The 23771-nt window shown below is 37.1% G+C and overlaps 1 protein-coding gene across 3 annotated transcripts in view; it reads left to right on the top strand.

Annotated features, from left to right (window-relative positions):
- The window catches only part of NETO1 (neuropilin and tolloid like 1), a gene marked incomplete at both ends in the record, with an annotated part of 87965 nt that extends 66030 nt beyond the window's left edge, over positions 1-21935 (top strand). For all 3 annotated transcript variants that reach the window (XM_082668280.1, XM_082668279.1, XM_082668281.1), the window contains 3 exons: positions 18164-18277; positions 20349-20907; positions 21875-21935. In XM_082668280.1, coding sequence (XP_082524406.1) covers positions 18164-18277; positions 20349-20907; positions 21875-21935 — 734 coding nt within the window. The remainder of the gene's footprint in view (positions 1-18163; positions 18278-20348; positions 20908-21874) is intronic.
- Between the last annotated feature and the right edge of the window lie 1836 nt (positions 21936-23771).

Below are 23771 nucleotides of genomic sequence, written 5' to 3'. Positions count from 1 at the left end.
TCTAAGAGAACAAAGCCCAGTGAATTTCAAGCAAGACCCACAAGCCTCTTGAGAAAATTATTTCAGCAGAAACACTGTCGGCTTGGACTGAAAGGGAAGGAGAGAACCAAATGAAAACAGTTCTCAGAACCCTAAAGCTCTAGTGGCCTGAAGCAATCTGATACTACCACTCAGCTGCATATACATGTTACTTTTCATGAGAAAAGAAGGATGACTCAGGGAGCAGAACTGAGAGCCTGGAGAGCAAAGTCCACAGCTACAGAGGCATAGTCCTAGAACTGGAAATATAATCAAGAAAAATCCAGCATTTACCCTGCTGGATTTCAAGACTGTTGTGGACCAGTGACGCCTATTTACTCTTCATTCTCCTTTGAACCAGAATCTCTGTAACTATTTTCTGATGCCTGTCTAACCATTGTGTTGGGAGTTTGGGGAAGGTGGCTTGTCTCTTTGGTTTCATGGGTCCACATGGAGAGGAACTGTACCTCAGGAACTGAAGTCCAGACTCCTTCAAGGACTGCCCCCAGGAGCCCTGTCTGCACAATATTTAGGTGACTTAGATGGTGAGATTTCAGACTTTGAGCTGGTGAGATTTAGGACTTTGAGTTGATGCTGTAATAAAACAATACTCTTGGGAGTCTTGGGAAAGTATGAAAGTATGGGTTCATTTCTGGGCTCTCTGTTCTGTTTCATTGATCTATGTGTCTGTTTTTGTGCCATACTGTTTCTGTTACTGTAGTTTGTAGTATAGTCTGAAGTCAGGGAATGTGATACCCCCAGGTATATTTTTCTTTTCAAGAATGCTTCGACTATTTGGGGTCTTTTGTGGTTCCATACAAATTTTAGAATCATTTGTTCTAGTTCTGTGAAAAATGCCATGGGTATTTTGACAGGAATTGCATTGAACCTGTATATTGCTTTGGGTAGGATGGACATTTTAGCAATACTAATTCTTTCAATCCTTGAGCACGGTGTAGCTTTCCATTTGTGTCATCTTCAATTTCCTTCACCAATGTCTTCTAGTTTTCCAAGTACAGGTCTTTCACCTCCTTGGTTAAATTCATTCCTAGGTACTTTATTCATTTTGATGTAATTATAAATGGGATTGTTTTCTTAATTTCTCTTTCGGATAGGTTGTTATTGCTCTATAGAAGTGTACCAGATACCCTGGTTGGTCTGACAATACTCAACAAATATTGATAATAATCTTTATGCCCTTTTAAAAGAAATTCTAAAGGTCAGGGATGGAAGAAGTCAGAGACATTATAAGCTGCAGCCAGTACTCCTCCTGGCCTTAAAGGAACACACTGCCATGTTACAGAAAGGGCCATGTGACAAGAGAATGATGGTGGCCTTTAGGGGCTAAAAATGTCCCCCAGTTGGCAGCCAGCAAGAAAGCAGGAACCTCAGTTCTGCAGCCCCAAGAGACTGAATTCTTCCAACAGCCTGAATGAGCTTGAAAGAGGCCTCCATGCTCCAGAGAACCCAGTACAGCTGCCTCCTTGATTTAGCCTTGTGAGATCATAAAGAGAGACCTTACCCAACCCAGACTTCTGACCTGCATAGCTGGAGATATTAAGTGGGTATTGTTTTAAGCCCAAAAGTTTGTAATAATTTATTACTCAGCAATAGAAGGCTGAAGCATATTTGTTGTAATGATGGGTAATTTTTAATAGAATGGATAACCCAAATGCAATCTATATACGTTACTTAATATATTGATTAAATATATTAATAAATATATTATTATTTAGTAATGTATTACTGTTCCTAAATTTGGTAGTTCAAGACGTGTGACAAGATAGAACTGTAGGCAGTATAAGAAAAATAATCACTCCAACATCAGCTTGACCCTAAAGTTGAGCAACTACTACTGTGTTACCTAGCCATTGATAAGTTTTCATTTTTATACTTCTTTGTGTTCCTCCATTCATTCTGTCATTCCTTCAGTAAACAAGGAAGTGCCCAGGCACTGATGGCATGAAGATGAATAAGAAGGTTGCTCCTCTTGAGGTGCAGCCGCACTCATTCAAATTGAATTCAAGTGTGTAACTCACTTCAGCAAACGTTCCCTTGTATCTGGTACTCTGTCCCTCCCGCCACACACTTTCTCATTTACTTCAGTAAGTTACCCACTAAAACACTGTATTCTAAGAAGCCAAATTCTCTTCTTGTATAGTTTTTTTTTTATAAATGTATTTATTTATTTTTGGGTGTGTTGGGTCTTCGTTTCTGTGCAAGGGCTTTCTCTAGTTGCGGCGAGCGGGGGCCACTCTTCATCACGGTGCGCGGGCCTCTCACTGTCGCGGCCTCTCTTGTTGCAGAGCACAGGCTACGGATGCGCAGACTCAGTAGTTGTGGCTCACGGGCCTAGTTGCTCCGTGGCATGTGGGATCTTCCCAGACCAGGGCTCGAACCCGTGTTCCCTGCATTGGCAGGCAGATTCTCAACCACTGCGCCACCAGGGAAGCCCCCTGTATAGTTGTTTTTCTCCATCATTTGTTTATACTAGTAGGATCCTTACTCTTCTGTCACCATAACTGTTTATTATTTCACTCTTCAGTTTTATTATCTTATCCTTTCTTGTCTGGAACACGGTTTGGCCTGCCATCTGCCTCTTGTATAGCCAATTTGCATTCTGTCCTAGGTAGTGCAAATTCCCTATTTTGTAATGCACCAGTAAAATTACCATATCACCTCAATAAACTAAATTTAATGGCTCCTAGAGGGAAAAAAATATATATAGATTTTAATTTGATTATTACTGTAAAAGTGCACAGAGGTCGGTAACACTCTGAGAAAATACACCAAAAAAAAAGGTGGATAATAATCAACTCTCAACAATAATATTTAATTTTCCCTCCAGAAAAATCTAGGCAAAACACACTTACAAGTTTGGGGTAAATGCTAAGATCAAAAGGCATTATATTCTGTATGTATTTCAGCAAGGAAAGAAAATTGTTAAGTGCTAGAGGGAGCAAGGTGACCAATTACAACATAGATTTAAATGTAAATTAACATTTTATGGGTATAGATCTCCAAGCCTCATCATTAGGAATTGCTGTATTTTTAAAAGATTAAGACCACTTTATTAATACAGGAATGATTTACTTATATATGTCTTATAGCAGTGTAAATACCAGATGGCATAGATTTAAATATCAACAATACACAAAATATGATGGGGAAATTGCTGACTATGAGTCAGGTTTGGGCATATCTCAATAAAGTAGACATAAAACACACCATGGGTAAGGGGACATATCACTATATACAAATATACAAAATTCAAGATGTATTATTATTTAAATTTTTACATGTAATTTAAATTAAATTTAAATAAAAGGGAAAAGCTGAGCTGGAGGACAATTAGCAACATAAAGGATAGGCAGTGGGCAAGTATTATTATCCTGTAAAGAGTACAGATTGTGGGCTTCCCTGGTGGCACACTGGTTGAGAGTCCGCCTGCCGATGCAGGGGACACGGGTTCGTGCCCCGGTCCGGGAAGATCCCACATGCCGCGGAGCGGCTGGGCCCGTGAGCCATCGCCGCTGAGCCTGTGCGGCCAGAGCCTGTGCTCCGCAACGGGAGAGGCCACAACAGTGAGAGGCCCGCGTACCGCAAAAAAAAAAAAAAAAAGAGTACAGATTGTATGGTGTGTAATCTATAAAACCACTGAATCACTATGTTGTACACCTATAACTAATACAATATTGTAAGTCAACTATACTTCAAAAAAATAAATAATAAATAAGCAACAATAAACAAAAAAAGAATACAAATTATATAAGACAATAAGAAAATGTTATATAGCAATAGAAAATGGGGCAAATTAAGTAAACAGTTAATTCATAGAGAAGCGTAAATGGCCTACTGGTATAGGAAACAAACACCTATTCATATTAGTAAACAAAAAGACATAAATTTCAATAAGAATGAGACATCATTTTCAGGTATCAAATTGTTTTAAAAAATTAGCATTGATGAAATACCCAGTTTTGGAGATGGTGTGGTGAAATGAAAATGTATGTATGCTGGCAGGAAAATAAAAGTTTTCTTAATTTAGCACTATATATCAAAATTCTAAAACAGGTATAAACCAAAAATAGGGTCTTACCTGTTGATCTAAAAAATGAATCTAAGAATAGATACCAGGGATGAGAATGTTTAGAATCATTTAAAAAATGAAAATTTCCTAAATGGCTTGGTTAAATGGTTCTTGAAACATGCCTATGTTCTTGTAACTGCTACGATGATGTGTTGGATGGATACTGCCAATAAACTATATTAAAAAATAAAATTCTAAAAACAAGTGGCAAGCAAAACACATGTACGTTACAAATATATTCTTGTAAACATGTGTGATAAATACTTAATATACAGTATCTATTATATATGTAATACATATGTGTAGAAGGCAGTGCAATTAACATTATTTTTAGGATGAGGCTTACTATCAGTATTTTATGATTTTTCTCCAACAAAAAGTTGTTGTTTGAGTAAACATTTTAAAAGCAATAAATATAATTTGATACGACTTTCTGAAGGGATTTATTAAATCTAGGAAAACAAAATATATAATTTTTTCTTTTTTTAAATTTAAATATATTTGATTTATAATATTGTGTTAGTTTCAGGTGTACAGCAAAGTGATTCAGTTATATATATACATTTTTTTATCAGATTATTTTCCACTGTAGGTTATTACAAGATATCAAGTTATACATTATTTTCTTTATTGGGAAAATTAAGATTCATTTATGATTTCAGAAAATAATAATTGATCATTGGAGGTTTTGTTGGAGGGGTGATAATTATGCAACAGCTGAGGATACCACATTTCTGTCTCATAACATACTCTTTTAGACTTAAGAGTCACTACAGCCTACGGTAGAATTTCTCCACCATTTACCTTAAAGACACACTTAACTGAGGGCTGATTTACTGCATGGCAAATAGTGGTGGCCAAGCCCACATTTCTGCAGCGTCCTTAGAACAGTAGAGGTAGAGTAGCATCAGCCCTTTCTCTCGCAGGTGATATGAATAAATGTTTGCTCTGATATTTTAAACTATGTAAAGAATTAGAAAATGTTGCTCTTAACACAGTTCCCAGCTAATTGTGACTCACAAATTGTCAGGGTGTCCTGGTTCCAAACTGTTGCTCTTCCACCTCAGAGATCTCTTTCCTCCCTTTTCCCACTTCTGACCTTTCCTTCCCCATTTTGATATTGTGCAGCCATAGCTACATCTGTGGAACCTAGTGGGGCAGGTCTCTGATTACCCTGAGAAATCAGCTACGAGTTTTCCTATTGCTGCTGTAACAGATTACCACTAACTTAGTGCCTAAAACCACACAAACGTATTATTTGAAATAGGTTTCCCTGGGCTGAAACCATGGTGTCAACAAGGCCACCTTCTAGGGGAGCTCTAGGGAAGAATACGTTCCCTCACCTGTCCCAGTCTCTGGATTCCTTCTATTCCTTCTTCAAAGCCAGCAAGGCTCTTTTTGCTGCGTTGTTAAATCATGTTCTGTCCCTTGGAGCTTCTAAATTCCTCTCGTGAGGACGCCTTTGGTTGCACAGGCCCCTCCTGGATAATCCAGGCTAATCTCCCCATTTTGAAATCCTTAACTTTATCACATCTGCAAAATCCCTTTGCCATAAAAAGTGACATTCACAAGTTCTAGGAATTAGGGTGTGGACAAACTTGGGAGCCATTATTCAACTAAACACAATAGGTTAGATTTTTTTTTATTATTATTAAACTGACAAACTCTAGTCTGAGTTTGTGGAAACATAACTTAGTTGACTTGAAGACCAACGGTTCATAATGCCAAATGGTAATCGTATATCTAAACACATGTTCCCTTCATTCCCAACCACTGAATAAATATTCTTCTATATAAAGAAATTATTTAAAAATTAAATATCTTTTCACTACAGAAAAATACAAAAAAGGAATGTATCATGAAGATATCAATATGTACTTTTTGGCAAGTATACATGTGTTTGGAGATTTTAAGATTAATGTTAACATTTTAGAAAGAAAATCACAAATCTGTCATTTGAAAAAATAATTTTTGTTGTTTAAAAAATATGAAATAGGATGAGAAAATGTGTAAAAGGATGAATTTGGTGCTGGTCAACTAATTTTTCCATTTTCCTACCTGTAACACCTTGACATTAAATGTGAATGCTCCAGAAAATGAGGAATCATTACAGGACAGCTGTCAGTTTTAAATATATGTGTCTAGAACGGAGCAAAGAGTCAATAGATGGTTCTCCTATTCTGTCTGTTAATGGGATAACAGTATACTGAAACTTTTTAGGGTCAGTAGTTTCTTACTTTCAAATATAATGAGACTTTTGAGCAAAGGAAAATGATATAAAATTGTATAATCTGCCAGAGACTCACCCTTCTCTCTTTCTTTTTAAGTGTTTAGTTGAGTCCTATTGTACCATTAAAAAACAACAACAACAACAACTGTCAGGCATATCTTATTATTTGAAGTTAATTCTTGATGGACGTTTATTACTGGATATTAAATTATTTGGTCATTTAACTCAAATCACTGAAGAAAAGTTATACATATAGATACATAGTTTAGTGATATAATTAAAATTTAAAATCAATTTCCTCAACTAATTTTTAGACTAAAAATATTAAATAATTTTGGCTACCATATTTATATGTTGAATTACTTAGAAAATTTTGTAGAATTTTCATTGAACTTTTTAGATCAACATTGTCTTTAGTTAAGTGTCTGCCAGGGATCCTGGGACAAGAATACAGGCAGCAAATTTCTTGTAATTTTCGGTAGGATCCTTGGGGATAATATCTATTGATCTCTTTGATTCTGGCTTCACAGCTACATAGTTTACGTCTGTCAATGACAATAAACAATGTATGTTTGCTATGGAGAAAGGAAATTATTATTCCAAATCGTTAGTCTTTGAACTAACAGAATCACAAACCTGAGGCTATGGTGCTTTGTCGATGCTTGGCTTTGATCCTTATTTACTGCAAGTCCTCCTTTGGGGAGTTGGCATGTTCCATAATGAGACCAAATAGACATTAATACCTTTAACAAAACGATGAGTCTACCCTAACAACTGTTGCATATATGTGTGCATCAGCTATGGAAACAAACCCTGGACCCCATGTCCAAGTCCTAATAATAGAGTGCAGACCCCAAAGAAATATAATATCCTAGTTACTGTAACTAGAGTCACATCTAATTGCACATGATGAATAAATCATGGGGTAGCTGACCCAATGCAGACATAATCATAGTATAAAAATGTATAATAATTTTTTGGCATCAAATGGAATGGATAGATCGTGACGTGGTCCTTGCCCTCCGTGAGGAATGAAATGGCCTCTATCTATGGAATACAATTTTCTCCTGAAGGTGCTTCTCTTTTCATAATAGCGTGTCTTTTGGAACAGTAGGAATATGCAAGTTTAGCAGAGAGATTGGGGGGATCTAATAAATGTGAGTGGGATTAGATTGTGAATAGAATTTCTTGTATTAGAAAAAAGATTAAGCTATAGCTTAACAATAACACTGGATATCTTGACTGATAACTAAGTCACATTGGAACATAGAGTTTTGGAAACAGATATTGATTTTTCAAAAAAAAAATATGAAGCTGATGAAAGAGGTGACGAGAAGATGCACAAACCTATTTCTGGCCTCAAATCTGGTCAGCATTTTTCAAGTAAAATGACATTTCCTCTAATTGCATAGCCCAAGGGCCATTGCATGTTTAAAGTATGGTGGCAGGGAAATTATTCCATTCATTTTGGGAAAAACAAAACAATTGTTTTGGGAGGCAATTCTAATGGCCAAATATATTTAAAATTTTTTTTACATTTTCTTTCTCTGTGATTAGAATCTCACCGTTAAAAATGGTATTTAGCAGCAAGCTCTACATTGTTTTAATCCAGTTTTTGACGTCTTTGAAAGCTGACGCAGAGGCTCACTCATAATTGGGATCTCTGATGTTTTAGATATTTTCTTCCATCAAGTTCATGAAGAAAAGTTTAGCTATTCCTTAGAAATTAGAAGCATTGTTAGAATTTAATGAGAATATGGCATATCCATTTTACTGCTTAAAGAAGTTTTGTTCCAGTGTCTCGTGGACAAGTATTTATTAAGGACCTACGATACGGCACCTGATGTTCTGAGCGCAGTGATAAATTAGTGAACAGAACAATGCCTTTGCCTCTCATTCTTATTAAAGGAAGCTAATGATGTACAAGAGAGTAACTTTAAAAAGATGAACTCAAATCCTAATAAGTGTTGTGGAAAAACAAAACACGGGGTAATGTGCTGGAGAAGGACGTGGGCATGAGTGCCCTGGGTTGTGTTGGGCGATCCTTGTGCTCAGAAGTAAGTTGGGCAAAGATTTGGGGTAAGCAAAGGGGTACCAAGGAGTTTGAGCTTTGATTTCACTTTATTGGGAAGCTTTTGGAGTGTTTTAAAAGGGGATGAAACTCCATCGGATTTACACTTAAATATCCAAGGCTTCTCTGGCCACTGTGTCTGTGGATCCGTGTAAGAGACCATTTGGTGAAAGACCACTCAGAAGTACCAGTGGAGACGTTACCAAGAGCCTGGAGTTGAGAGAGAGCTGACAGACCTACAGGACAGTTTGATGTGGGCGCCAGGGCAGAGAGGACTCAATTATGACCCTGAGCCTTTAGCCTGGAGCGAGGCGATGCCCCTTAATAATGTTGGGAGGGTGGGTGAGGGGGGAATTGAGGCAGGGAAGAGGACTATAGGATGATCACCGCTATCTAAACCCATCCAGCCATATTCCATTTGAGATGGTAATTAGAATGCCAAGTGGGGATGTTACTTAGGGATTCGGATGCACCGAACAAATCTGGGTCTCAGATAGGAGTCAGAGCCGGAAGTGTGAGCCCATGAGAATGAAGCCAAATGCAGCCTCTGTACTCTGACACCAAATTAAATCTCAGAGACAGGGTCTTGGGTGAAGTAGAAAAGAATCACTTTATTGCTTTGCCAGGCAAAGAGGACCACAGTGGGCTAATGCCCTCAAAATGTGTGTGGACCTGGAGGGGGTAGTGAGAAGTTTCATAGTCATGGTTCAAAGAGGGCGTGATCGGCTCGTGGACTTTCTTCCGATTGGTTGGTGGTGAGGTAATGGGGAGTCAGCATCATCAACCTTCTGATTCCATCCAGTCGGGGGGCTACATGCTCGTGGGCAGCATACCTTTAATTTCTCCCACCTGCTGGCGGTTTCAGTATATGTAAAACAGCTCAGAAATATTAAGTATATCCCTTGAGGGGGGACCCAGACCCTGCCTCTAGGCTGCTCTATTGTTTCTTTTGACTGGTCCTCACTTCCCTAATTAACATCTATTTAAACCTGCTCCTTGGAACTCAGGGAAGGTCATGGAGGCTGAATGAAGCCTATTTCCTGTAATCCAGAAATGGGGGACACAGAAAGGCTTTTGTGCCCAGGAGCCCCAGAGGGTCCTGCTCGGTATCACCAGGAGCCTGACTGCAGGGGTCAGCCGAAAGGCCTCAGAGGGCAGGGAAAATCACCTTTGCACCTGAAAGATCAAAATGATTATTGAATAAAAGTAACTGAGTTTTTCAGTGTGCCAGATTTTGCTATTTAGTACAAATTAATTACCTGAATATATAATGCAGGTACCTATCACATTTACATAATTATAATAATTTTAAGCTTTGTTCCCATCTCTCAGGCAAAGAAAGTGATAGACTGTAGAGCCTCTAGACTGTCAGAAAATTTTAATAAATCAATATCTTCAAGGGTGATACAAGCTGAATTCAGGAAATGAAGCAAGGACATGTAAACGTACTCCCAGCTCTTTCCTCGTTCTGATGCTTCTCCATGCATTTTTGTGACCATTTCCACTCCAAGTTACGATTGGGAAAATAAGAATAACAAAGAGCAGAAGTAGAAAGCTCAAAGACATGGGTGTGTGTGTGTGTGTGTGTGTGTGTGTGTGTGTGTGTGTGGTCTATTCTCACACAGGCCAGCACATAGAGGCGTGAGCTTTTGACAAACCTCAAATTAAAGCGGTTAAAAGATAAGAATTTGAGAGAAGCAAGAAGCAAGGAGAATACCTGTGGAATGAAACAAGATATGGGTTGGGGGCTGGGAGACGGGGGGGGGGGGGGGGGGGGCGGAAGGAGCGTCTGATCTGAAGCCCCAAGCAATTTTTAAATGATATAATGATTTTTAAAGAAAAATAGGATCGAGCATCTCTTCTATTTCCAAATTTTCTTGATGAAATATGATGTAACTTGACTTTGAACAGATCTACCAAATGATAGTTTCATTAACAAGAAAGCAGAGGTATTTGAAATATCAAGGTTTCAGAGAGAAATCTGACAGTTTTTATTTTCATTTTGTTTTAATTTTCCCTGAGTGGCATTTCTGGACTTGAAAAGCAAGGTAGTGGGTGAGGAAAGAAATGACTCTAATAGAATGAGCATTAGTGCTGGTAGCATTAAATAGCAATTATGAATTACGTGGCTTTTAATTACAGAATTGGAACAGTATTTATAAGCATGTGACATGATCCTGGAAAATGATGATATATCCATGATTAGACCTTTAACATTATAAAATATATGTTTGGTGATTCTTTATTATATTTTAAAATAAAATTTCCTTTATTTTGAGTGTGTGGCTGCCCTTCTTCCTCTTGTCCTCCTTAACCTAATTAAAATATGCCCAAAATTCGTTTGTCTCCTGATAACGTTTTTACTCCTTAAGAATCAGCAATATGTAGGTATAAAGGTTGTTTGTCTCAGATGCCGTCATGATTTAAGCATCTTGAAGGACTGAAATGCTATTTCACTGAAGAATGGTAAATGCTCCCCACCTAGTGGGACGAATGGGAACATATGAGGATTTAAAACTAGAAAAAACGTCCAAAAGAAAACAATGAATTCAGTGAAATATTGAGTTCATTAAGTATCTTTAAAAATAATAAAGTATAAATATTATTTGAAATCTATTCTTTTACTGGTTAAAATTTGAAAGATAAAATAGACTTGTTTGGATTAATATTTGGCTTTTTTCTTCATGAAAAGTTATCAGATTTTTCCCAATCATAAGAAGTAACTATATGTGTATATGTTTGTGTATATACACACATATGTATATGCATATATGAAAAAATTTCCCAACGAAAATTAAATATAACTTGTAAATATCCTAGAAATAGTCATTGCTAACATTTCAGCTTAGTATTTCCAGTAAAATTTTTCGTATGTTTGTTTGCATGTGAGGCTTTATAATTTGAAACAATTTGTATCCTTATTTTTCACCCAACTTTATACCTCAGTAATTTCCATACTATTCTATGACCCCTTAAGAATTAAGAATCCTACCACTATAATGATTTTTGAACACTGGGGCAACACGTGCCAAGCTTTTGTTTTTGATTCTGTTTTTGTGTTGTTTGTTAAGTGGTATACACATAAAATAGAGATATTTGGATTAAACAAGATTAAACATATGCTTTTGGGCGTATGACTTCTCTAAACAAGGTGCTGAGAATTACCAGAAGGCTGACACACAGGAACACACTGGATTTCTCAGTCTTCCTACTCTGCAGTACACATCTTCCTTGCCAGAGCAAACTGTTGAGTTACATTTCATGTTTCCAAAGAATTTGTTCTGAAATATTTACATAACTGTTCACTTAAGGTATTTTAAATTGGAATTTTAAAATTGGGCTTAAAGGACCTTTAGATAATTTCAAAATCTGCATCTGTGTATTGTGTTTCTCTGTACTGAAGATTCTGTTAATACAGTTGTAGGACAAATGTCACTTTCATCCAAGCCTCAGTTTCATAGGATCACTGAAAACTTCAGAACACTCCTGGATTTATATTGGAACCAAAGACCAAGATCTAGTCTCTTTTACACACTGCTCGCCTTGGTTTCCCAGGATGGGACCTGAATATCTCTCTTTACAATTTGGTGTTAGAAAATGCATGTTATCTTGATGGTCTTGTTATTCTGGGAATGATGGAATATCACAAATACCTTATGTAGCGAAACCTTCCTCCTATAAAGTACTACAAACATTTAAAATCTCCATTTGCTATTGTATCGATATTTCACATGCGCAGATTCTGTTTTGCTTCTTTTTCAGAATTGAACTTTAATGATATTTTACACTGGGTATGAGTGTAGCAAAGAAATATACCCCCAAGATGTTAAAATATCTCAGTCAGGAAGTCACAGTTTTAGGAAAGTCCTGGGCATGTCTTAGAAAGGTGTGTTTATTGTGTACTTGGATATAAAAAATGGAGACTGGTTATAGACTATTTTTTTCTTTTTACATGTAAATAGTACAGTAACACAGAATCAAAGACCTTGAAGCTGAAGGGCTCTGGTGTATTGTTCACTTTGTTTTCACATTCAAGTATATTACTAAGCTCATATAAGGACTTTTAGGAGAGCCAGAGGGTAAGAACCTTCTGCAAATTGTAAAGTTAATTGTTTGTATTACCTGTCATTGTGCTCCTTCATGTACTATCAGAATTAATTTAAAACCACTTTTTGAATCATAGAAGGGAGTTGTCCACTTAGTCCTTGGGCTTGAATTTTTGTGAAATACATAGTATGCTAGAATAAGGACTTGGAAGTAGATATAGTAGGAAACTTATTAAAATAAGCATTCCCCTGTCGTTTTTGAGAAAAAGATGCTTCATTATGCATTAGTGTATTTTTCAGTTTCTTACAAGTGACTGTAAACTGGGGTGTTGTAGAACTGGTACACACAGGTAGGGTGGAAGGCACTGGTGTGGTATGTCCAGCAGCATCCCTTTAACTCTGATTGGTCAGTTCCCATGAAGTAATGATTGTTAAATATTTTAAATATTACTCCCAATATAACGTCTTATTGATCTAGCATAATCCATTTAATTATGTTAATTTTATTACAATATTTTACTATCTAAAGAATAACTATCTGCTGTTTTGTCACATGAGAAAACCAACAGTTCTATGTATAACTCATCTTTTTAAACAGCGTTTATTGCGTGCTCTTCTGCATAAAGGGCTGTGCTCTGTTCTTTCAAATTTGCATATTCTCATTTAGTCTTAACAAGAGGTCTGTGAACAACTATCGTCACTTTACAAATTAGGAAATTGAATATAAATGACTTAACTTTTATATCCTGTATCTCCTTAAACTTATCCCATTATATAGATGTAAACTGAAAAGTGGAAAAATTTAAGGAATATTTGCTCAAGATCACACAACTTAGAAGTGGTGAACCCAGGATTCAATCTCAGACATTTTGAATTCACAGCCTCTGTACAATACTTGCCTTTTAGAACAGCTTACTATGACAACTACAGTGCTTGCGTCCATATGGCCGGCACTGTCCTACATTCTTTGCATAGTTAAATCACTTAGGGAAGCATTATCTGTCTCCCTATTGTATAGATGTGGTAACTGAGTAAGTGCTCATGGAAGACGAGATCTCTCCTTAGGAATTATCACTCCCTACAGCCTGAGACGCAGCCCTACCCTCTGTAGTGTTGTCAGGACTCTACCCCAGGATGAAGTGCCTGGAGAAGCATTCTCTAAGCTTCAAGTTCATGGACAGTTAACCTGGTCCAACAGGGACGCTTTGCACAATTGCGTATTGTGCAAAGTGTATGAGTGTATGAGAGGAGAGGGGAATTCTTCTTTAGAATTGAACTTTAATGATATTTTACACTGGGTATGAGTGTATGAGCAAAGAAATATACCCCCAAGATGTTAAAATATCTCAGTCAGGAAGTCATAGTTTTAGGAAAGTCCTGGTGTATGAGAGAAGAGGGGAAAGTTGGGAAAGACTCCTTTGCAGTGTTAAAATATCCATTTTCTATGTTACCCGAATGAGTTAAATCAATAACAATGCTGTGCTTACGTATGACATTCTTTTGGCTGACTATCGTATTTCACTACATTCCATTTCTGGCTTTTCTCAAAAAGAAACACTTAGCATTAGATGCGGATGATAAAATGGTGATGTTCAATAAACCCTTCCAGAGAAGTGAGTTTGCAGTAGCTGCAGTCATTATGTCTAAATGTGCTTTTAAATAATTCAGAGTCAAAAAGCAATGCGAGTACTTTCTTCTGTGTACTTAGTTTTTAACATCAATATGAGGCTGTGTTTGCTATTCTGAAAGCAACAGAAGACCTAGTCCCAGAAATAAGTAGATTCATCTGATCATGGAAACTGCCTGTGTGAGTTACTCTGAATTTTGAGGATTACGTTATTGGCTGCCCTTTATTATTGGTAAACCTTAATTTTGAGTTTCTTCCAGATAATTTTAGGGAATAAGGGGGCTGGTTTTTAAGAGCCAGTAGCTTTTGACAATTATATTGAATTTCTAAGTAGACTAAGTTCTCTAAAAATTGGTAGAATGTGTGCTTTTCCAGCAATAGTAAGAGAGCCAAATAAATGAATGGGATTTAGTTTCTGAGAATATCACAATTTGTATTGTATTTGAGGGCTAATTCTCCACAGTAAACACACCTGTGAGAATCTTCTGTTCTCTGGGATACTCAGGTCCGCAGCCTGGCCAGAGCTAAACTTTTGCTCAGTGATATTAATCAATTAAAAATATCTGTTGACTATTTACTCTAAGCCTAGAGATATTAAGCCACATAAGAGATTACAAGTAATTTTTTTTAAAGCATGTCCCTAGCCTCAAAGAACTCATGGGGAAGGATGATAAGCATATACTAAGTGCTAAACTCTTTTAAAAATTGTAAGTAGAATAGGATTTAAGGAAAAGATAATTTTCTGATAGATTGGAATGATATTTTCAAACTGTAAAGATCATACAGTTCTGATATTATTTGCATAGTAGAGTGGAGAATAGGTATTCCAGGACAGAGAGAGGGAGGGAACTATATGGCCAATGAACCAAAGATCTCAGGAACGTGTGGGGAGCAGTGAGAAATGCTTATGTGCAGAGTGTATGTACTCAGACACCCTTGAAGGAGCAGTGAGGACATGGCTTGATTTGGGAGGCAGGAAGCTGCCATTTTATGCTTTCAGCAGGAGGTAGAGCTAAGAATCTTTATTGAACTATTGTGTGTCTGCCTTTATATGAGAGAGATATTCAGATATGCAATATAAAGAAAATTCAGAATCCAATCGATTTTATTTTTGGTGTCTATGAGACAAAATTAATTTTTGTTCAAGGGGTGTGTTGTGATAACATTGGTTTCTTAGCCACTGCTAAGATTTCCTTGTTTGTTTTTGTTTGTTGATTGTTTGCACAGCAGTTCTATAAATGTAGCAAAAGTAAGGAAGAAAAGATGGAGTAGTACTTGGAATAATAGTGATTTTTTTAAGGGAGGATGATTTCAGTTAACTGGCACATTTGTATAATTATTTGATGTAAAGTAGTGTGTCAAGAATGGGATTCATTGACAGTACTGGATGATCTGTTCCACTCCCAGTCAAACCACCAGTTAATGATAACTGATACTGGCACATTGATTGGTGTTTTGTAAGACTTTTGCAACAGCAGCAGAAACAGAAACAAAATTACATTTGGAGAATTTGGAAGCCAAATCTCTAGTGTATTTACTAACATACTGTTAGTACTAACATACTTCACTGTTGCAGAATGCAATGCCATTTTTATCTATATATTTAAAAATTTAGGGCTTCCCTGGTGGCGCAGTGGTTGAGAGTCTGCCTGCCGATGCAGGGGACACGGGTTCGTGCCCCGGTCCGGGAAGATCCCACGTGCCGCAGAGCGGCTGGGCCCGTGAGCCGTGGCCGCTGAGCCTGCGCGTCCGGAGCCTGTGCTCCGCAACGGGAGAGGCCACAGCAGTGAGAGGCCCGGGTACCACACATACACACAAAAAAATAAAAACAAACCCATCCTATTTAATAGCAATTGTAATAAATTTTCCAGCTCATTCTGGAAGGTCAATAAATATTTATGCTCTTTTCGAGGTATTCTTTACTTGATGGATTAACTGTACTTTCAAAACCACTGCAATTTATCAGGTAGTAAGTGGATTTTTTTACATTTTCTACTAAAGCAATTTGCAGCTGCTCTAATCTATTTGCGGAAAACTACTTTTTTGTTCTGTGTACACGTTTTGACAACATTCATTACCTGCTAAACAGACCATATCAGTTCTGCAAAATGGTTGACTACAGAAATTCAAATTTAGTTCCTGACTGAAAATCGGATTTTTGCAGTAATAGATTGGATCATTACATTTCACACTATAAAAGCTTTATACCATGTTGAAAGCAGGAGCGCAATAAAACGTTCAGCATGATACTTTTCAAAATCACTACTGCATCTGCATCTTTTCTACTCTTTAATACTTTGTTTTTCAAAACGACTATTACATCTTTTTTATTCTTTAACCAGGGACTTGAAGGCAAACAAGGCAGAAGGAAGAAGAAGCTCTCCTGGGAATTGGAACTGGGGGGGCGGGTAGGGGTAAGGGCTTGGAGAGTCGGGGGAATGCTTGGCTCAAGTTACCTTTGTCTTTGCCACACTTTTGATTTTCAAGACTTGATCATTTTTTTATTTTAATAAATTTATTTATTTTTGGCTGTGTTGGGTCTTCGTTTCTGTGCGCAGGTTTTCTCTAGTTGCGGCGAGTGTGGGCTACTCTTCATCGCGGTGCTCGGGCTTATCGTTGTGGCTTCTCTTGTTGCGGAGCACCAGGCTCTAGACGCGCAGGCTCAGTAGTTGTGGCTCACGGGCTTAGTTGCTCCGCGGCATGTGGGATCTTCCCAGACCAGGGCTCGAACCCGTGTCCCCTGCATTGGCAGGCAGATTCTTAACCACTGCGCCACCAGGGAAGCCCTTGATCATTTCTTTTTTAATGATTCCTCTAGGAATGTTAAAATATATTAAATTACCTTACGCAAAGCATTTTCTTAACAATTTTCATTAATATGGAAGATACATTTAAGGGAGACAACTTACTTAAAAAAAAACAACCCTGCAATAAGCGGTTTTGAAGGTGAAAATTAATTATAACATGGCTGCACTGTTTAGATAATATTGATCATTGATAAAACTTTACTGACTGATGAACCTCTGAAAATTATGTGTTTTGTGTCTAATGTATTTTTCTAGAATACCTATCCTTAAAAGGGCCACAAAACTATAACCGAAAAAAATCAGTGCTAAAATTACATTTTATGAGATATGTGGGATGATTACAAAGATAAAAACAAACACTACTTTAAAGGACTGTCTACATCAAGCTATAATGGCATCTAAGCTATAATTCATAGTGTAGCATTACTCTAGAGATGCATTATTATAAATGACCAATTACTCTGACAGTGAAAGTCATTGAAGTCATAGCTAACATTAGACTTTGCTGTATTAGACTTGTCACTAATCCTCTTACTTCTATAGCCAAATTGTATACTTCTTGGAATTCTTATTTTACCTCCCAATGCCCTCAATGTGCATTGTAATCTGGAGACATGGACCATTGTACCTAAAGTCAGTAGAACGTGTGATATATATGCAAAGTAGGCTAATTTCATCACCGTATATATTTTAAACGTTGATGAGACTAATGTACATTTTTCTTATGTTGTTCAGAATAAATTTTCCCTTGTTCTGAATCTCCGTGATATTCTTTGCTTCTTTCATATGCTTAAATAATATTATACTTTCTTAATTAGTATTTGGTAAGCATATACTTTCCAAAATATTTCAATATTTCCATTAAACTAAATCTTTTTTGCACAGGACAACCAAATTTATACATACAGAATTTCAGTGTAAAGCATAATGTTATGCATGTGGTCGGCACTTAAGTTTTGCTAAAGGAATACACCAAGTTAAATAAAAAAAAGAAGAACCCATATGGATAATGTACTTCATTTTTATGATGGAAAACTTCCCGTGCCAGTTTTATAAGCTGAGCACATCTAGAAGAACTCTAGCTCTGTTAGTAACGCAAGGAATAATTACCGCTATGGCAACACTTCTGAGAATGGAATGTCAGTTCTACCATTTTTCTCAATTTGACGACATATTATCACACGAATCTTTTTGTTTTTAGATTTGCAACGTGAGTGATTTACAACTGAGCATCAGTTAAAGCTTTTTTCTTGCCTTTTTCTTCTCCTTTTTAGCTCCCTGCGAAGGCAATACATTCTTCTGCCACAGTAACATGTGTATTAACAATACGTTGGTTTGCAATGGACTCCAGAACTGTGTGTACCCTTGGGACGAAAATCATTGTAAAGGTAATCATTCGTCCCTGGAATCTGCAAAATCCCTCTACCTGTAGCGTGGGAAGAAGTTTATCCAATGTTTATATGTATCAGACAGCCTTAAAAATATATTGTACATTGGCTTTATGAACTCCTGTAGGTTTTATAATTGATTTGTTAGCCTTTTCCTTTGCTTTTACTAGTGCTGTAACCAGAAGTTTTCACATTCCCTAATGCACAGTGGACTGTCCTTAGCACTTGATGTTCATTGGCAAATCTCCTTTTTGGAGCCTGCAGCAGGGCATTGGAGCTTTTCATGCAAAGCGGCGTTTCCTATCAGAAGCTCCTTCATCTGTGGCTGCACCTCTCACTTATCCAGTCCGTCTTTACCAGACATAGTGCACATACTCTAGAGATAAAAGTGTATCGAAGGAACATTAGGGCTTTCAGGTACCTAAAGCCACTTACCCCGACTTCAATTTTCCTACCAAAACGCTCTTCTTCCTTTCCAATGAGAATCGCTTCCAATGTTCCGGCTTCCTTCTCTAGCCTGTATGCAAAGGTTTGTTTACATAGAGAGCATCCCTCGGCTTGGTTATGAATGTTGCAAGTTTTGGTTAAGTTCAAAGGCCACATATCCTCTTTTGTTCAGATCCAATATTAACCAGTTTGCAAAGGAAAAGAAACGGGCAAGTAACGCTCCATGCTTGATGTCCAATATCTTCTATTAAAATGCCCTCTGTGGATAGAAGCAGAGAGACGTTGCTACAGTACCCATGGTTCGCAGAGTCAATAAGAGAAGCCAATCCAGTATCAACTATTTTGAGGAGATGGGCAATGATCCATGTTGTGTCCAAGGGACCACTTTGGAATGGATGGGAAATTAAGCATTTTGTGAAGAACCTTATACAGCACTGTTAGGGATTCGTTTTACTTGCCTAAAGTGGGTCTGTTCCCATGGTTCTTGGTGGCCCACCTTTCTCCATGGACAAAACCTCTGCGCCACTGCTCTGGATGGTAGGGTGGGGCAGGGACAGTGGCTCACTTCTCTGAGAGGAACACCCCTGCTTTATGAAGAAGGCACTCGGTGAGGATGGAGAAAGGGGCCATCTGGTCTTCTGCTTGTCTCTTCAGGGAGCTCGACGCTGTGAATGAGCTGCAGCCAGTGTGACCGGGGCCCTGTATTCTCAACCTGCTGTGCCTGGTGTAGACCTTCTTTCCTACCAGTGGGGCCTGGGAGGAGGAGGGGAGACCCCACATTCCAGCCACTCCTGCCTGGAATCGAGCATCTGCAGTATGGATCTGGGGGTAGAAAGGGCATTGAGAAATGCAGGTGGCTCGCCCTTCCTGGGGAGGTACTATAGCTCCAGACTGGGGGCCTGTAGGGAGAGGAGGCTTGTGTTGCCTGAAACCACCCTGAGTAGACCTTCTACTGGAATAGAAGCTTCTATTGGGATAGCTTCTATTGGGTGGAGGAGCTCAAAGGCCACAGACCATCCCTGTTCATAAAGAAATTCAGTAGAGGTTCTTGAATAAATGTACCCCCTTAAGACAATTTCCAGAAACCTTAAATGTTATTTTTTTTTTAACTTTTACGATGATGGGGAAAGACCCACAGAAGCCCTCATGCCAACATCCCGGAAGTGTCTGTCTTAAAGTGTAATCACCTTCTGGTATCAGAATACTGTTACTTAGACTTCAGTTATCCACATCAGGAATAAGTTCAAAACAATTTAGGTATATTCATGTTCCCATTAGCAGAGTTTGTGGGGTTTCTTATACCAAGAGAAATGTTTTTACCATTACCAATTGATTCGCAAATGACATCCTAAAGGTTTTATAAGACCTTCTTCAAAACATATATTTACATTTAAAGTAGGGATGCTGTGCAACGGGAGAGCCGTTTCTAAGGCTAGAAGATAGGGTTCTTGTGAAAAGTGAAACATTTTGTTTCTTTTTAAAGACTTGTTTATGTTTAAGACAGTGAAAGTTTTATGCTCAGCCTGTTTCATTTAAAGTTCTCCACGTACGTCTGACTACCATATTAACGCGTGGTGGGTTGTTTCTTGTTTTGTTTGTTGTTTTCACTCTCCTCAACGTGTAGAAAAGAGGAAAGCCAGTCTGCTGGACCAGCTGACCAACACCAGTGGGACTGTCATTGGCGTGACTTCCTGCATTGTGATCATCCTTATTATCATTTCTGTCATTGTGCAGATCAAACAGCCTCGTAAAAAATATGTCCAAAGGAAATCGGACTTTGACCAGACAGTTTTCCAGGAGGTGTTGGAACCTCCTCATTACGAGGTATGCACCCTCAGAGGGACAGGAGCTACAGCTGACTTTGCAGATGTGGCCGATGACTTTGAAAACTACCATAAACTGAGGAGGTCCTCTTCCAAATGCATTCATGACCATCACTGTGGATCACAACTGTCCAGTACGAAAGGCAGCCGCAGCAACCTCAGCACAAGAGATGCTTCTGTCTTGACAGAGATGTCCCCACAGCCCGTCAAACCCCTCATCCCACCTGTGAACAGAAGAAGTATCCTCGTCATGAAACACAACTACTCCCAAGATGCTGCAGATGCCTGTGACATCGACGAGATTGACGAGGTGCCGACCACGAGTCACAGGCTGTCCCGACACGATAAAGCCGTCCAGCGGTCAGTATCTCTAGATTTTTTGATGAAAACTATAACCTGAAGACTGAAATGCTTCCAGAATGTTGTGTTCTATTTTGTCTTCATTTTTCAGTTTCTCTTTTTATTAATGACTTAAAGCATAGGATTTCAACTTTTGCCTCTTCTTTTCCTTTTTCCGTGCTCTGCGTACTTTTCCTAAATCCCGTCTGTGTACATACGTGTATGTGTGTGAGCACACACAGACCAAAGAGATTTCATTTATTTCTATACAGATATAATATTTATTTCTATAAAAATTATGGCTCTAATTTTTATGGCTAATTTGCTTCCATGTGGTCATAAATGTTGCTCCAATCAATATTTATAGATTTTAAGATACGAGATGATATTTGGAAATAATTGCCTTACCAAGATGGTTAACCCATCTTGTTGAATAATTTTAATGTAAAAATAACATATTTTGCAATATAATGTATTATATTTTTGGTATGAAAGTTAAAACACTTTTTTCCACATATCACATAATACTTACATTACAAATTGCATATGATAGCATGGTATGCTAAAACAAGTAAACATTGATATTTAAATGTAGCGAGGATTAGTAGAAACAGTTTTCTTTTAATATGGAGACAATATTATCTATATTGTATTATTAGGCCTAAAATTAGTAAAAGTCTTGAGGAAAGAAGATTTAAATTGAGAAAAATATTATTTCCAATTCCCAAATCCAATCTTCCTATGTTTTGTTTTGCATGCTTACTAGCATTTAGTTTATTTTGTAAATGTACGTAATTCCTCAATTCAGTATATAGTCTCAAAACCTAAACTACTTTTAGTTGATTTAATATTTTTGCATGCTGATGGAAAAAATTTTACTTCCACAGTTTTATGAATTTTTAGGAATGCTTTTAAGTAAATATTTGTGTGCTTATTTATTTTTTGTGAAAATATTACTTTGTTGAATGAAATAGCCATAACATTCCAGGTTCTGCCTCATTGGGTCTCTAAGCAAACATGAATCTGAATACAACACAACTAGGGTCTAAAAAGAAAATTCAAGGTAAGCAAATGCCCTTGGTTCCTTCTCCGACTTTGTCGTACTCTGTTTTGTTTTGTTCTGTTGAACTTGTCTTGTAGTTTTTTAGGGAATGTGCTATTTATTTATTCTTTCTTGAGATATGTGTTTCATAGCATTTCACAATTAGAAATATACGGGATTCAATGCTGATGGAAGGATATTCTTAGTATACGTATCTTTAAAATAAATGTGAATATTCTTACCATCAAGCATTGTACTACAATGCTATTGAAAAGGATGTTAATAAGTTAAATTTTATCTATCTTAAGGTAAAGATACAAAAATTGGTGAAGTCTTAAAAGAAATACCAGAAGAAACCCAAGGTTTTCATAATTTAAAAAAATTGAATACTGTCTCAATATAACTGAAGTCAGTATATAAAACTGGTAATAATGGTATTGATTGAATTTGGCAACATTCTACTCAAAACTCACACACTAAGTAAGCATTCTGTGGTACTTGTACAGTTTGTGCCCTCTTATTTTTGCATGAACATGCAGCTTATTTCATCAAAATTAAATACAGCATGTTATGTCAAATTTTATAATATAAAATTTGAATGCTTGATAATGTAAAATGTTCCATAAATAGCAGTTGTCTATGTGTACATCTATTTTGTCATCGGGTACATAATGGCTTTATTTTTAGCACTTAGAGTCTATATCTCTATTAGACTAATTTGTCTCCAATTAAATTTGCTTGACGGTTAATCTCTTCAAAACTCTTCAAACCTATCAATTATTCTTGAATTAGGTGAATGCATTTCCATGCTCTATACTACTTTGATAAGTTGGTGTAGTTGTGTGCATATTTCATCGGGAGAAAATGTTTTAACTGTGTTTTATTTTCAGACAAGAACTATTTATACAAACATGGGGACTGTGAAAAGAAAATTCTATAGTGAATTGTGAAAAGTGGACATATTTCTAAATTCATTCCACTGCCTTTATCCAAACTTAAGAATTACAGACATTTGTTATCCCTTCAGCAAGACATACCCGCTGCACAATGATATGTTCATTTCGTAATTTGGTTGCTGGCCACCAAGTGCTCCTTAGTTTTTAAATACATTTTGAGATTTACTGGAAACTTGAAGAAATTAGTTCCTGTTTAAGACTATCCCAACTTTATTTTTACTGTCAGTTTTGCTTTGTTTCTATGTTGTTTTATGTCTTTGTTAGATAATTGTACATTGTGTGATATGTGAAAAAACACAATTTTGGATGAACTTTGTGTTACATGTACATTGTTTTCATTATATAGACTGCTTGAGAATAGTGCGTTCCTGAGTGATTTTGAACATGCTACAGTGAAAAGTGAGAATGTGGACCATGGAAACACCAGCTAGAGGTTTTATGGACTATAAACGTCTGTTGTTGTGTTAAGATTAAATGCAGCCCAAAGTACCGAGTAAAATTACTGGATTGCAATAAGAAAAATCTCATTTTTCGTCTTTCCTATATACCCCCATTTCCTTTCTTTTTAAAAGAAAATCAAAGGAAGATACCGAGTTTCAGAGATAGTTTTGAAATCAGGTATTTTACCGTTCATACCCTTCAGTAGAAATGATTTTTGATTAAGCACTTAGCAATATGATTGATTGACAGTTTGAGAAAATACCCTGCATGTCAGCACTGGATATTTGAATTGGAAAAATGTCATTTTTATTAGACACATTGTAAAAAGCATGCATTCTCCAATACTGCTGTTACTCTTCCACTTCCTTGTGTCATACGCTTGCTACTTGTAACTTTTTATATAAAGATATATAAAAATGTATAATAATTTCCTAACTTGAGTTAAG

Source organism: Grampus griseus, assembly GCF_964374135.1.
Source record: "Grampus griseus genome assembly, chromosome: 12".
Taxonomy (NCBI): Eukaryota; Metazoa; Chordata; class Mammalia; order Artiodactyla; family Delphinidae; genus Grampus; species Grampus griseus.
The sequence above is the reverse complement of the archived record's forward strand: the minus strand, read 5'-3'. Positions and strand labels throughout refer to the sequence as shown.